The sequence below is a fragment of the Danio aesculapii genome, chromosome 7, assembly GCF_903798145.1.
Source record: "Danio aesculapii chromosome 7, fDanAes4.1, whole genome shotgun sequence".
NCBI classification, from domain to species: Eukaryota; Metazoa; Chordata; class Actinopteri; order Cypriniformes; family Danionidae; genus Danio; species Danio aesculapii.
The window spans coordinates 56,454,083-56,469,018 of record NC_079441.1 but is presented as its reverse complement, the minus strand read 5'-3'; the positions used below and the strand labels follow the sequence as shown (position 1 = coordinate 56,469,018).

Below are 14,936 nucleotides of genomic sequence, written 5' to 3'. Positions count from 1 at the left end.
TTTATCAGGGTGGCCTTGGTGGTGATTCTTTTATTTTTTTTACCTTTCCCGCAATCCTCCGGGCTAGCACAGATGTCACTTTTGGCTTCCGACCACATCTGCTACGATTTTTCACAGCGCGGAACTTCTTGTATTTTTAATAATACTTTGCACTGTAGCCACTGGAACTTTAATACAATTAGATATGGTCTTATAGCACTTTTATGACTTGTGAGCAGCCACAATGTGCAGCTGCAAGTCCTCACTGAGCTCCTTTGTCTTAGCCATGACTGTCCACAAACCAACAGCAGAGAGCCACTTTTTGTTCAAAAGTAAATAAATGACTGTACAATGATTTGCATAATTACCCTAATTTGCCTAATTAACCTAGTTAAATCTTTAAATGTCACTTTAAGCTGAATACTATTATCCTAAATATCTAGTAAAATATTATGTACTATCATCATGACAAAGATAAAGTAATCAGTTATTATAAATTAGTTATTAAAACTATTGTGTTTAAAAAATGTGTTAGAAAAAGAATCTTCTGTCCTTTAAACGGAAATTAGGGAAAAAAACAGGGTGCATTGGCTTAAGTGTCCCAGCAGTGCCAACACAACAGCAATATTGCAGTGCTACGAGTGTGATCGTGCATTTATACAAAAGTTTGATGGCATTATTGTGTGTAAAAAAATTAAACAGAGTCTCGAAACCACTTTTGTATGAGGAACTACTTTCTTTCACCATTCATTCACATCTGCAGCTGACTGTCATAACAGCAGAAATTTGTTTTTCAATAATTCTCTTACATACTGTAGAGTATTGTTATGTCTAAGTGATGACAAAACAGATGATCTTGCTCACATTTAAAGATTATAAGGCTGAATGGCATGAATTACCATTAGGCTACAGAGATCTCCCAGAATTTCTCTGTTGCAACTGGGTATTCACGAAAATTTACCATGAGCAAAGCAAACACTACTAGATTACTATGGTTTAAATACAGCAGTACAAAATACAAAGAAGAGAGATCAACATAGAATGTCACTTATCTGTTTTATAATGATTTGTTAAGCTATAGTTTTATATTTACGCTGAGACAAACATACTCTCCCGAAGATTCCCCCTGAATATACGTATATGTTGCCATCTTCTGGCAGAACAGTGTAATGTCAAACATCAATTTCTACAAAAATTTGTATTAAATATTTCTGCAATTTATATCAAATGTCATTTATGAGAATCAGAATCAATTTTATTGCCAAGTGTGCTTCACACACACACAAGGAATTTGTTTTGGCTACAGAAGCTTCAAGTGTACATAAAGTGACAAGTGACAACACAAAGCAAATATGCAGATGCAGTTAGTCAAAAAAATCTGGATGTTGAATTGTATGTACAGATTGTTATAAATATACAGGTTATAAGGAGCTGTGTACAAATGTGTATGGACAAAGTATTGCATTGTATATTGAGATAAGGTGCTTTGTACAAGTGCGTATGAGAAAGTATTACACGTTTATTGCACAGTAGGGGAATATTTAACTGCTCATGAGGTAGATAGCCTGAGGAAAGAAACTTTTCCTATGTCTGGCTGTTTTTGTGCTAGGTGCTCTGAAGCGCCGACCAGACGGTAACATTTCGAACAGGTAGTGCGTCCTGAGTGATTTTGCGAGCCCTTTTACTCACTCTGGAAGAGTACAGTTCTTGAAGTGTAGGAAGGGTAGTGCCAGTGATTTGTTCAGCAGTCCGGACTATTTGCTGTAGTCTACGGAGATCGGTTTTGGCAGCTGAGCTGAACCAGATGGTGATTGAAGTGCAGAGGATGGATTGGATGACAGCTGAGTAGAACTGTACAAGCAGCTCCTGTGGCAGGTTAAACTTCCTCAGCTGACAAAGAAAGTACAGTCTCTGCTGGGCTTTCTTCACAATAGAGTCTATTGGCTCGTTTCCACTGACTGGTACGGTACGGTTCGGTTTGGTACGGGTCACCTTTATCAAGCTTGCGTTTCCACTACCAAGGGTACCCTTTTGGTGGGCGTGGTGTACGACAGAAAGTTTCAGTCGACGTCATTCTCATTCGAGGAAATGTCTACAATAAAGCTGTACGGGTCGCTCACATAACATATGAGAAGTACTTCTCACAAAACAGTTGCTTTACACACATAAATACTTGTGGAAGGGCATGCTCGAGTGACGGAAGGGCATGCTCGAGTGACGTCACTGTCGCTGTCACCGGACGGTAGCTTCGCTGCGTTTGTTTGGAGTTTAGATTCGCAATTTACATTTTTATCATAAAATACCTCCTGCTAAATATTTATCTCTCCTACTTGGGGTGAACAATCCCTTAACACACTCATACAAACAAATCTACTTTTAAACGTTCTGTCTCTTGAGCATCCGCCTGGTGTTTGTAGCTTTAGCCTGCTAGCACCGCTGGTCAGCTAAAGCTACCGACCTCTTTCACTCACTTATTTTCTCACTTACTGGCTTTGCTCTTCATCTTGTACAATGTCGCTTGCGTGTCTGTCCTTGAGTGCAGGAGAAGCATCGATGGAGGCGCTGGAGCTGGAGCTGGAAGCAGTGGAGTCCCAGATTCGCTCGCTGGAGACGAAGCAATAGGGGATCAGGGCTATGCTCTTAACCCGTACTCGCTCGTCTGAGGTAAGTGTTCGATACAACGACAATCCTCCTGCTTCCTCAACCCCGTGTGCTTCTCTGTCCAGGCCCAGCGCACCGAGGACGCGGTTCGCCCAGGCGTCGTTCACGCCGACACCCGGATACTACGGCCCCTGGGTGCAGCCGCGTAAGGTGCTTACCAGGTCCCGGGGCAGAACGTCTCCTCCTCCGGTGTTCGAGATACCCACGGAGAACCGCTTCGCCCCTCTCCGCGAGACGGGTCGCGATGTGGCCATCATTGGCGACTCAATCGTGCGCCACGTCCGCTCCGCTTCCTCCAAAGGTAACAAAGTACGCACTTTCTGCTTCCCTGGTGCCCGAGTTAAGAATATTTCTGCACAGATACCTACTATCTTGAGCGCAGCTGAGAGCCTCGGTGCCGTCGTCCTCCACGTGGGGACGAACGACACCGGGCTCCGGCAGACGGAGATCCTAAAGAAGGACTTCAGGAGCCTGATCGAGACGGTTCGACGCACCTCGCCCGCCACGCAGATCATCGTTTCTGGACCGCTTCCTACCTACCGCCGAGGAAATGAAAGGTTCAGTAGACTTTTTGCTCTGAATGAATGGCTATTAACATGGTGTGAAGAACAGAAATTGCTCTTTGCCAATAACTGGAATCTTTTCTGGGAGCGTCCTAGGCTTTTCCGCGCTGACGGGCTGCACCCCAGTCGAGCTGGAGCTGAACTCCTGTCGGACAACATCTCCAGAACACTTCGCTCTATCTGACTAGTAAGTAAAAACTCACAAAATTCACAATTTAGCCATACAGAGTCCTATTCGTCCCACATAAATAACAGTAATGCATACCTAGCTAACCCCATAGAGACTGTGTCTGTTCCTCGCATTATTAGATCAAGAAACAAACGTACTGTGTGCTCCAGAAATAATCTATTAAGAAATAAACCAGAAAAAACACTAAAAAGTGAAAATACAAATTTCATGAAGCTTGGTCTCCTAAACATCAGGTCACTAGCACCTAAAGCACTTATCATAAATGAAATAATAACAGATAACAATCTTAATGCACTCTGTCTCACTGAAACCTGGCTGAAACAAAATGACTATATTAGTTTAAATGAAGCAACTCCTCCAGGATTCTTATATAAACATGAGGCTCGTCAAACTGGTCGTGGTGGTGGAGTCGCGTCAATCTTTAGTGATATTCTTAAAGTTAATCAGAGAAACGGACTTATGTTTAGCTCCTTTGAAGTATTAGCGCTTAATGTTGTCCTTCCAAACACTATGCAAAAACCTATGTTATCTCTCGCTCTAATCACCATATATAGACTCCCAGGACCCTATGTCAATTTTCTAAAAGAGTTTTCTGATTTTATCTCTGACTTACTAGTTAAAACTGATAAAATACTAATTGTAGGAGACTTTAACATCCACATAGATGACGCTAACGACACATTAGGGCTCGCGTTTATGGACTTACTGCTCTCACTAGGAATAAAGCAAAATGTTATTGGTCCAACCCATCGCCTAAAGCATTCACTAGATCTAATTCTGTCTTATGGAATTGAGGTCATTGATGTAGACATTATACCACAAAGTGATGATATTACATACCACTACCTCTTACTATATAAGCTGTGTTTACCTGAAATTAGCAGATCCGCTCAAATATATCGCCATAGTAGAACTATTGTTCCATCCACCAAAGATGAATTTATAAATAACTTACCTGATCTTTCTCTACTTCGAAATGCACCCGCAAACGCAAATGACCTTGATGTAGTAACCAGCAGTATGGATGCCATCTTTACTAGCACTCTAAATACTGTGGCACCCATCAAACTAAAAAAGGCTAGAGAAAATAAAACTACACCGTGGTATAATAGTCATACCCGCGCTCTCAAAACAGCAACCCGTGCCCTGGAATGTAAATGGAAAAAACTAATTTAGAAGTCTTTAGAATTGCATACAAAGACAGTATGTCCAGCTATAGGAGGGCTTTAAAATCTGCCAGGGCTGAGCACCTCCACAAACTGATAGAAAATAATCATAACAATCCTAGATTCTTATTTAACACCATTGCTAAATTAACAAATAATCGGTCATCTTTGGAACAAAACGTTCCACCGCAAATTAGTAGTGATGACTTCATGAATTGTTTCAGTGATAAAATAGAAGGCTTTAGACAGAAAATAGGAGATTTTAAACTTTCTGCACCGCCTTATACTTCAGATCCAGTAAACACGCCACTGAATCTAAATAACCTACAGTGCTTTAAAATCATAGAACAGGAAGAGCTAGACAAAATTATAAATAGCTCTAAACCAGCTATGTGTATATTGGACCCAATTCCAACAACGTTACTGAAAGAATTGCTACCTGTTATAGGAGAACCTCTTCTTAACATTATCAACTCTTCTTTATCTTTAGGCCATGTCCCAAATCCTTACAAGTTAGCTGTTATTAAACCTATTATTAAGAAACCACAACTGGACCCAGCAACTTAGCTAATTATAGGCCTCTTTTCAAATCTTCCATTTATATCTAAAATACTAGAAAAAGTTGTTTCTGCTCAATTATGCTCCTTTCTGCAGACGAACAATGTTTTTGAAGTGTTTCAGTCAGGTTTCAGAGCTCATCACAGTACAGAAACTGCATTAGTGAAAATAACCAACGATTTACTCTTAGCTGCTGACCAAGGGTGCATCTCGCTATTAGTTCTACTCGATCTTAGTGCGGCATTTGACACCATTGACCATGGTATCCTTATTAATCGCTTAAAGTCTACAGGTGTCCAGGGACAGGCCCTACAATGGTTTAAGTCATACTTATCTGACCGTTACCAGTTTGTGAATATTAATGGACAGCCTTCACAAATCAGCCCAGTAAAATACGGGGTGCCTCAAGGATCAGTTTTAGGCCTTTTGCTGTTTACAATATACATGTTACCCCTGGGAGACATTATTAGAAGACATGGGATCAGCTTTCACTGCTATGCAGATGATACTCAATTATATATTTCAACTAAACCTGACGAGACGTCTAAACTGTCCAAGCTAACTGAGTGTATTAAAGATGTTAAAGACTGGATGACCAACAATTATCTTCTCTTAAACTCAGACAAAACAGAATAATTACTTATTGGGCCTAAATCCTGTACACAGCAGATCTCACAACTCGACCTACAATTAGAGGGATACAAAGTTAACGTTAGCGCTACTATAAAAGATCTGGGTGTCATATTAGACAGCAATTTAACTTTTAAAAATCATATATCCCATGTCACAAAAACTGCTTTCTTTCATCTGAGAAATATTGCTAAGTTACGAAGTATGCTATCCATCTCAGATGCAGAAAAGCTAGTCCATGCTTTTATGACTTCTAGGCTGGACTACTGTAATGCACTGTTTGCTGGCTGCCCAGCATCCTCTATTAACAAACTTCAATTAGTACAAAATGCAGCTGCCAGAGTTCTTACCAGGTCTAGAAAATTTGATTACATCACCCCAATTTTATCCTCCTTACACTGGCTGCCTGTTAAGTTTCGTATCGCTTCTTACATATAAAGCTTTAAATAATCTAGCTCCTGTTTATCTAACCAATCTTCTGTCTCGCTACAATCCAACTCGCTCTTTAAGGTCTCAAAACTTAGGGCTTCTGGTAGTACCTAGAATAGCAAAGTCGAGTAAAGGAGGTCGAGCCTTCTCATTTATAGCTCCTACACTCTGGAATAGCCTTCCTGATAACGTCCGAGGCTCAGACACACTCTCCCAATTCAAAACTAGATTAAAGACCTATCTGTTCAGTAAAGCATACACTTAGTGCACCACTTAGGGGGCTTCCACACAGGTTTTGCATCTTGTTATTATACACTGTGAACATCAGCTATGCTAATTGTTTTCTTTATTCTCCATTTCCACCTGGGGATACTCTTCCTGAGGCCCCCACACTATGCAGAGTCACTGATTCGATCCAAGACCAACGACGAGATGATCCCAAGGTTTCCATATCCTGGACCAGGCCGAATCCTGAGCAGCTACTGTGATGGTCATGGAAGAGTGGAGAACATGAGACTGATTCCTGTGACGCTCCAAAGACAGACGAGTCTTCGCTGAGGCCAGCTTCCAGCCTCCGCCACTGAGACTGCAGCTCTGCACAAGACGTTTGGTCAGCAGAGAAATTAAAATGATCGTGCCCAACTGAGCCTGGTTTCTCTCAAGGTTTTTTTTCTTTACTTCTGCCATTAGTGAAGTTTTTCCCCTCTCCGCTGTCGCCACTGGCTTGCATGGTTCGGGATCTGTAGAGCTGCGCATCGTTGGATTTGCCCTTCAATATTTGGACTCTCAGTAGTGATTATTAAACCACACTGAACTGAGCTCAACTGAACTGAACTTAAACACTACAAACTGAACTACACTGTTCCTATTTACTGTGACCTTTTATGTGAAGCTGCTTTGACACAATCTACATTGTATAAGCGCTATACAAACAAAGGTGAATTGAATTGAATTAAATTGAATTGTGTAGAAATGTTTATTACTAACTTTTCTATGAACATGAGTTGATTATAACTGCAGATCAATGACAGTGCGAAACAGCCTACTGTAACGTCTGTAATTATATTAAATAAATAAATGAATAAATGAACATATATAAACACATACAGCCCCTTACAGTCTCCGATATGTTATCAACTACAGAAGAACACACAGCAGACATTTCGTCCGTATTTAGGTTCAAAAACAACCCAAAATATAGCCTACAGTCAGTGTAAACCTCTCATCTGTGTCTGTAATCTTCAGCAGTTCATGTAGCCTCTGTTACAGAACAATTCCATCATTCTGAGTTCATAATAGTCCAAAAGGTGATAATAACAACAACAGTTAAACAAGGCAGTTTGTTCATGTTTGCTGAAATAATGTGCTCCTTTTTTCCGGCTCCTCCCTTGTTTTTTCTGCACTTCACTCTCGCGTTTGTCAGTGTCTGACAGGATCGGGTTTCAAAAGCAGGTCAATAATCAAGTGCAGGTTATTATCATCAGCTCAAGAAGTTTGTTATTTCAGATATAGACGTGCAGCGAACGCAAGGAAGGAAGCAAAACCGCTCGCGCCTCAGACTGGCTCGTAAAAAACTACGGGGCTCAGGGTAAATCTGCTCTTCTTCTTGGCTTTGTGGCTGTTCATCATGACGACGACAAGGTTTGTTTGAGCCCAGGTCGACCATGGTTTGTTATTATATGTATATATAATTCCGCTGTAATGTCTCGGCTCGTCGGCTGTGTATTTTAAACATGGCGGTTTTTTTGTTTTTATTCTGGCTTGTTGCGTAAGCGAATGACGCCTCTGTAAACCAATAGCGTTCAGCTGCAAGTCTAGCTCCGCCTTTTGGTACCCTTTCTCGTGTTTGGTACCCTTTCGAAAGGGTGCCGAAAAAGTGGTACGTTACGGTTTGGTTCGGTACACCTTTTGACAGTGGAAACGGCCATAAAAGCGTACCAAACTGAACCGTACCGTACCGTACCACTCAGTGGAAACGGGCTTTATGTGACTGTCCCACTTCAGATCCTGAGAGATGGTGGTGCCCAGGAACCTGAATAACTCTACTGCAGCCACAGTACTGTTCATGATGGTGAGTGGGGGGAGGTTCTCCTAAAGTCCACTATTATGTCTGTATACAGACTCGTCATCATTCCGGATGAGGCCGATAACAGTAGTGTCTGTTGCATAACAGTGGCTGTCAGATGTGATTTAGCCCGGTCTGACTAACTGTTGTCTATCTGTCAGAAAGCTGGTGATCCATTGACAGACAGAGCTAGGAACAGAGAGCTGGGTCAGTTTGTACTCGAGCAGTGATGGGACGATGGTGTTGAAGGCAGAACTGAAGTCCACAAACAGAATCCTTGCGTAGTTCCCTGGTTTGTCCAGATGTTGTAGGGTATAATGCAGTCCCATGTTGACTGCATCATACACAGACCGGTTTTCTCTATAGGCAAACTGCAGGGGGTCCAGCAGGGGTCCAGTGATGTTCTTCAGATATGCTAGCACCAGTCTTTTGAATGACTTCACGGCCACAGATGTTACGGCAACAGGTCTGTAGTCATTGAGTCCAGTGATCTTTGGCTTCTTCGGGATTGGGATGATAGTGGAGCGCTTAAAGCAGGTTGGAACTTTGCACTGTTCCAGTGATCTGTTGAAGATCTGTGAGAAAATGGGAGCCAGCTGGTCAGCGCAGGTTCTCAGACCGGCTGGTGAAACACGGTCTGGGCCTGGTGCTTTCCTTCTCTTCTGTTTACTGAAGATCTAACGCACATTATCCTCACTGATCTGAAATGCAAGGGGGGAGAGGAAGATGGCTGTAGGTGTTGATGGCTGTGTATGAAGATGGTCTGGGCTGTGTTGAAATGGTGTTGATGGCTGTGTTGGGAGATGGACCGGGCTGTGGTGATGTGGTGTTGATGGCTGTGTAGGGAGATGGTCCGGGCTGTGTTGATATGGTGTTGATGGCTCTGTTGGGAGATGGTCCGGGCTGTGTTGATGTGGTGTTGATGGCTGTGTAGGGAGATGGTCCAGGCTGTGTTGATATGGTGTTGATGGCTGTGTTGGGAGATGGTCCGGGCTGTGTTAATGTGGTGTTGATGGTTGTGTAGGGAGATGGTCCGGGCGGGTGTGAGGTGTCTGGTCAGAGGTGTCAAATCTACAGTAGAAAATATTCAGCTTGTTTGCAAGATGTTTATTGCTGTCGATGCTGAGGGGATGGTGTCTTGTAATTAGTAATAGCCTTCAAGCCTCTCCACAATGATGCAGGGTCGTTGTCAGTAAACTGGTTTTGCAGCTTTTTGGGATAGCTCCTCTTAGCCACACCAATCTCCTTTGTCAGTGTGTTCCTTGCCTGATTGTACAAGATCCTGTCACCACTCCCGTAGGCATCCTCTTTGGCCTGACGAAGCTGTGTGAGTTTTGGTGTGAACCATGGTTTATCATTGTTAAATAATAAGTAGGTCCTGGTAGGGACGCATAACTCCTCACAGAAACTGATGTATGATGTTACAGTCTCTGTGAGCTCGTCCAGGTCTGTGGCTGCAGCTTCAAAAACACTCCAGTCTGTGCATTCAAAACAGGCTTGTAGGTCCATCTCTTAACAGTCCTTAATACTGGCTTAGTAGTTTTAAGCTTTTGCCTGTAAGTTGGTATAAGATGAACCAGGCAGTGGTCGGAGAGTCCTAGAGCTGCTCTGGCGACGGAGCGATATGCATCCTTTATTGTGGTGTAGCAATGGTCCAAAATGTTATTGTCTCTGGTGGGGCATGTTGTGTGCTGTTTGAATTTAGGCAGCTCACTTGTGAGTTTTGCCTGATTAAAGTCACCAAGAATGACGAAAACAGAGTCCCGGTGTTGTTGTTCTGTCTCTCCGAATGTAAACACAGACAAGAATGAACAAGGAAAATTCTTGCGGTGAATAAAACTTACAGTTAATAAAAATCACTTCCACATCAGGACAGCACATCTTCTTTAACACATCCGTACACAACCTTCTGTTGATGTAAAAGCATGTCCCACCACTGCACGTTTTGCCCGTTGACTCTGTATTGCGATATGCTCTGTACAGCTGAAAGTCCGGTAGGTGTAATGCGCTGTCCGGAATGGCTTCGTTTAGCCAGGTTTCCATGAAACACAGTGCAGCAGAGTTGTTAAAGTTTTTGTTTTTGTGTGTGAGCAGAAGTAGTTCATCCATTTTGTTAGGAAGAGAGCGGAGATTCGCCAGATAGATGCTGGGCAGCGCTGCTCTGAAGCCGCGCTGTCTCAGCCTGATGAGCGCACCGGCTCCCTTCCTACGCCTTCGCATCTTGAAGCGTTTTCACAGAGGAGCTGCTCCGCCGACGACAATGTTCCGCAAAACGCCACAGAAAACAAAACACGGTTCTTGATTAGTTGCTGTGCTCTGTCGAATGTTCAGCAGCTCATCCCTGGTGTAACTGATCGTGTTTGATAAACATAAAACAGGACAAATTAACAAAAACAGTGCAAACACTGGAGAGCTCCACACAGAGGCGGCTATCTGCGGCGCCATCTTGATGAGGATATCAAGATGGCGCAATGACATTTAACAAACAACAATGATAACAAGATGATAAGTAAATCAGTCAAAAGTATAATGACCAAGTTTTCATTCGACATTATATGTATGTATGTATGTGTGTTAACTTAACATTGCAGTCATATCTATTTGCTGTGGAGTAACTAACTGGTGACTGTGACCAAAATATTGCATATAAATAGCCTAAACAAATAATATTTTATAGTATACTAAAATAACAACACACGCCATACTTATGAATAAAGGGGGGTCACACACCAGAAGCGCTGCTCGGCGACTCGCCACTTCGCGCCACACAGCGCCATGCATTTTAGAATTCTAAACATAGGCTGCGTCCGAAACCGCCTACTACTCAGTAGGTACTGCATTTGAATTTAAACTATAGGTGGGCATGTATTAATTTTTATAATCTAGATTAATCTATGTTAATTTTGAAATTAATCTAGATTAATCTAGATTAAAATGGCTCATTTGAGTTCTGCCGAAGGCGTTCAGAATATGTGTGCTACTCAAATAATAAATCTTTGAGAGCAGGTTTCTCGAGCCAGGTGGCGTATTAGACCAGGGGCTCATCTCCTATTTCCAAAATACATCACAAACTGCTTGAGAAACTGTTCTACTATGATAATATGGTGATGAAAAAATGTTCAATAAGACATACTTGTGTTTACTAACTGTTTATCCAGTTAAACATGAATGTTGAACTGTAGGTCTACATAAGCTCTAAACAGCAATTTCATACTTGCTTTTGATGTGAACATCCAGAAAATGCTGCTTCTCAATGTCAAGTCCACAGAGCCCTGACGGTGTGTCAAACATTGAGTATGTTTACATGGGCAACAATACTTTAATACAATTTTAATATGATTAAAACAATACTCTGATTAAGAGTCTACCATGTAAACAGCAATTTTTGATTACCTTAATGTGACTAAAGTCATAACTGAACTAAACAGAAAAGGAATTAAGACATGTGGAGTATGCATATATTAGTGGCATTACTAAAGTAAACACTGCAATCAAACTATTACCGTCATGTAGGACTTTTCGCCATATTTTCCGACATGATCCAAGACACAGGCAGCTGTCAGTAAAGAACCACACACAGCGAAATGCGGAAGTTTTTTTTTTACGTTTGGCGAGCGTTATTACATTCTATAACACTCTCACCAGTCCTTGCTCCTTATTTGCGTCTAATTCCCCAGTTTGTCATGGCGTATGAATGAAATGTTCATGAGTTAAAGTGAAACTGCCGAACTGCAGTTAAAGTCAGGTATCCTGCTGATTTGATTCAGAAGGGCACTTTTTTGTCAGACGGCTCACCGGTCAGGTATACATCCGTGCTAAAATATCAAGGTGAAAATCATCATAGCTTGTGTAGAATAGACCCAGCTCCCAACCCAACTTTGAGAATAGATTAATGGCAATATTTTTTATCGCGCGATAAGAGTCTCGATTTAACGCAGCACCTTAACGCAGATGAAGGCCCAGCACTAATTTAAACGTACTACTCAGCCGTTAGAAAAGTACGTTCTATACAGTATAAATGGTATGGATGGAATTCGAACGTACTACATCTGCCATTTTGTCATGGCCTCGCTTCACTCCCATCAAAGAGCTTAGAATGACCAAGAGGCGACACTCGATAGAACGTTCTATTGCAACAGCAGCGCCCAGCAACATCCCAGTGATTCCGCCATTTTGGAGTGAAAGCAATCGGCTGTCCATTGGATCTCATTGCTGTCACGATTGCAAGGCTGCTGCTTTGTTTTTTATGTATTTCTTTTAAAAGCGCATAAAAGCTGAGATTCAACCTGAAAGACGACAATACAAACACTTACTATGACAATCATCCAGTACTTTTAATAGCTTATTATACAGACTTATAATATGCTGTTGTTCTATTGCAATTTTCATTACAAAATGACCGCCACATGACACTAGCGGCATCTAGTAGCTGTTTCCCAAACAACAACAGTGTCACCTCTTGGTGATTCTATGCTCTTTGCTCCCATTCAGGAATTTTCATGCGGGGCATCATGGGATAGCGCAGCATGCATGGGATGCACACTTCAGAATCTCGCCAGAAGTAGTAAGTCATCCGGGTACTTTTCACATACTAATTTTCAAATTCTATGAATTCGGACATTCTACTCGGCTCGCATACTAATTTTAGCGTACTGTATAGTATGGAAGTATGCGGTTTCGGACACAGCCATAGGTTTCTATGAGGATATCGCTATCTGAATACTTTCATTTTAAATAGCATGCGAATGTGCGCATCTGGTGTGCGATAGTTTCAACTGTCATGTGCATGCCAAAAAAACTTACAGATCATGCAGATTTCCACTTGAACAAAGAAAATGGGACTTTAAACAGAGTGTTTTGCTTTGTGCTGAACATTTTTTATGCCAGATTTATTTTTATTATTTGTTTTGTGTCTTAAAGAATAACTAATAAGTAAAACCGTCTGTTTACAGAGGACAGCTAATTCACCAACACATTTATATTATTAATATTCTCAGTTCTATGACTTTTTTCTAAATAGGTATTTTATTCATGAACATAAAACATTATGTCTATTTGATATTCAAATTAAATTAAATAGAATAAAAATGTTGTGTGTGATGCTTAATAATCAAACAAAGTCATTTAACAAATTTACAATTGCAAAAATAACACCCAGAAAACTGCATTTGAATTCAGTATTATTAGATTATGAATTTATTTATAACATTATTAATTAAAATGTAGTACAGATATCAAATTAAATCCACCCAAAAGGTGGCGGTAGGACATAATTAATTCATTCAAATGGAGAAACAAACATTTTTAGATAAGTAAATAATACACGATGAAACTGATTGCATTTATAGACATACTTACCAGGTAATATACGAAGATTTAATAAAGAATTGTATGCTGGAACATTGACATATAACAGATAATATAATTTTTTATTTAGAGCAGCATTAAAGTAAAAATAAATCCATTATTGAGGAAATAAACTTAATATGTGAAAAGGTTGCAAACAGATGATTTCCTTGATAATAAATAGCTTATTCCTATTCTTAATAACTTAAACAATAAACTCAGAATTTAAACTCAGAAAGCAGCTCAGTATTGAAAGAGAACCATTTAGACACATGCCTAATACCAATAATAGTCTTTTATCAGATCGTGCAGTATTAATATTTTTATTTGTAAATTTTCCCGAGAAGCCTCCCAATCATTCAAAGGTAAACCAGAACTAAAAATACACTGCATTGCCGATTGGGGAAGTGAAGTGACGTCATTGTGCAAAGGTTCTATAGTGGAAGACAAGACAGGACCTGGCCTGGGACATTTAAGTTGCAATTTTGTTGTCGTGAGAGACTGCCACCACTAGAATGTTTATTTTTTGTAATTCCCTTCTCCCACGTTTTCCACGTGTAAAATAAAACTCTGTTAAATTCATTATTAATAACTGTAATCAAATTACTTAAAAATGACAAGTAACAATTTTCAGCAGATAAGTTATTTAATTACAGTAACCTGTTACTGTGTAACTAATCACATGCAACAAGGAGAAATGGATGGACAGAGCAATTAGTATCTTACCACTAAGCCAGTTGATTGATTGCTCAGTACGGATGCGTTCCTGCTCGATGCCTGTTGCTCTGGAAATGTCATACATTGTTCCAAGGAAATTACTTGTGACAGCAGTGTACAGAATACCTCCTGAAAAAAAAACAGAGAGAAGAAAAAAGTAAAGAGTAACACATACATTTTTTTTATTTATATATATATATATATATATATATATATATATATATATATATATATATATATATATATATATATATATATATATATATATATATATATATATATATATATATATATATATATGTTTACTAATACTAATGCCACATCTGTGTTTTATGTTAACACATAAATTATGTTAACCAAATGTTCCTGCATGTCACAGTAAATAGCCTATTGATTGAGGATCAGCCAATTGTCCCATAGAAATGTTTAATGTCAGCTTTAGGCTTAGGGGAAAAAACATCATCTAAAAAATGTAAGCAAAAAGAAAAGAATAGAAAAAATAAATGCTTTCTTTGTTTAGATTGAATGTTTTGTTCATCATCTAGGTTTAGCTTTGCAGAATGAAAAAACAACAAATGATAGAGTATGTCTACAGTTTCATACCTGCCATGACTGCAGTGTAAGGCTGGCTG

General features: G+C 40.3%; 3 protein-coding genes across 6 annotated transcripts in view; 2 read left to right on the top strand and 1 right to left on the bottom strand.

Moving 5' to 3' along the window:
- sema4f (sema domain, immunoglobulin domain (Ig), transmembrane domain (TM) and short cytoplasmic domain, (semaphorin) 4F) overlaps positions 1 to 14,936 on the bottom strand; it is a 142,445-nt gene that overhangs the window by 15,964 nt on the left and 111,545 nt on the right. For all 3 annotated transcript variants that reach the window (XM_056462229.1, XM_056462231.1, XM_056462230.1), the window contains exons 5-6: positions 14,908 to 14,936; positions 14,314 to 14,433 (exon numbers count right to left, since the gene is read on the bottom strand). The exon at positions 14,908 to 14,936 is cut by the window's right edge and continues 83 nt beyond it. In XM_056462229.1, coding sequence (XP_056318204.1) covers positions 14,314 to 14,433; positions 14,908 to 14,936 — 149 coding nt within the window. The remainder of the gene's footprint in view (positions 1 to 14,313; positions 14,434 to 14,907) is intronic.
- Positions 2,325 to 7,261, top strand: LOC130232373 (uncharacterized). 2 transcript variants are annotated; one of them, XM_056462234.1, is made up of 3 exons: positions 2,325 to 3,197; positions 3,300 to 3,390; positions 6,560 to 7,261. In XM_056462234.1, exons 1-2 carry the CDS (start codon positions 2,614 to 2,616, stop codon positions 3,385 to 3,387), a joined length of 672 nt encoding a protein of 223 aa, XP_056318209.1. In that variant the 5' UTR covers positions 2,325 to 2,613; the 3' UTR covers positions 3,388 to 3,390; positions 6,560 to 7,261. The 2 variants fall into 2 exon arrangements, with proteins under 2 accessions (XP_056318209.1, XP_056318208.1); XM_056462233.1 differs by having other exon boundaries at positions 2,339 to 3,390; positions 6,560 to 7,258.
- On the top strand, positions 3,385 to 6,530 carry LOC130232371 (uncharacterized). The gene has a single exon (XM_056462232.1). The coding sequence runs from the start codon at positions 3,601 to 3,603 to the stop codon at positions 4,567 to 4,569; it is 969 nt and encodes a 322-aa protein (XP_056318207.1). The 5' UTR covers positions 3,385 to 3,600; the 3' UTR covers positions 4,570 to 6,530.

Coding starts and splice junctions, on each gene's coding strand:
- LOC130232371 (XM_056462232.1), top strand. CDS start 3,601: ATGAAGCTTGGTCTCCTAAACATCAGGTCACTAGCACCTAAAGCACTT.
- LOC130232373 (XM_056462233.1), top strand. CDS start 2,614: ATGCTCTTAACCCGTACTCGCTCGTCTGAGGTAAGTGTTCGATACAAC.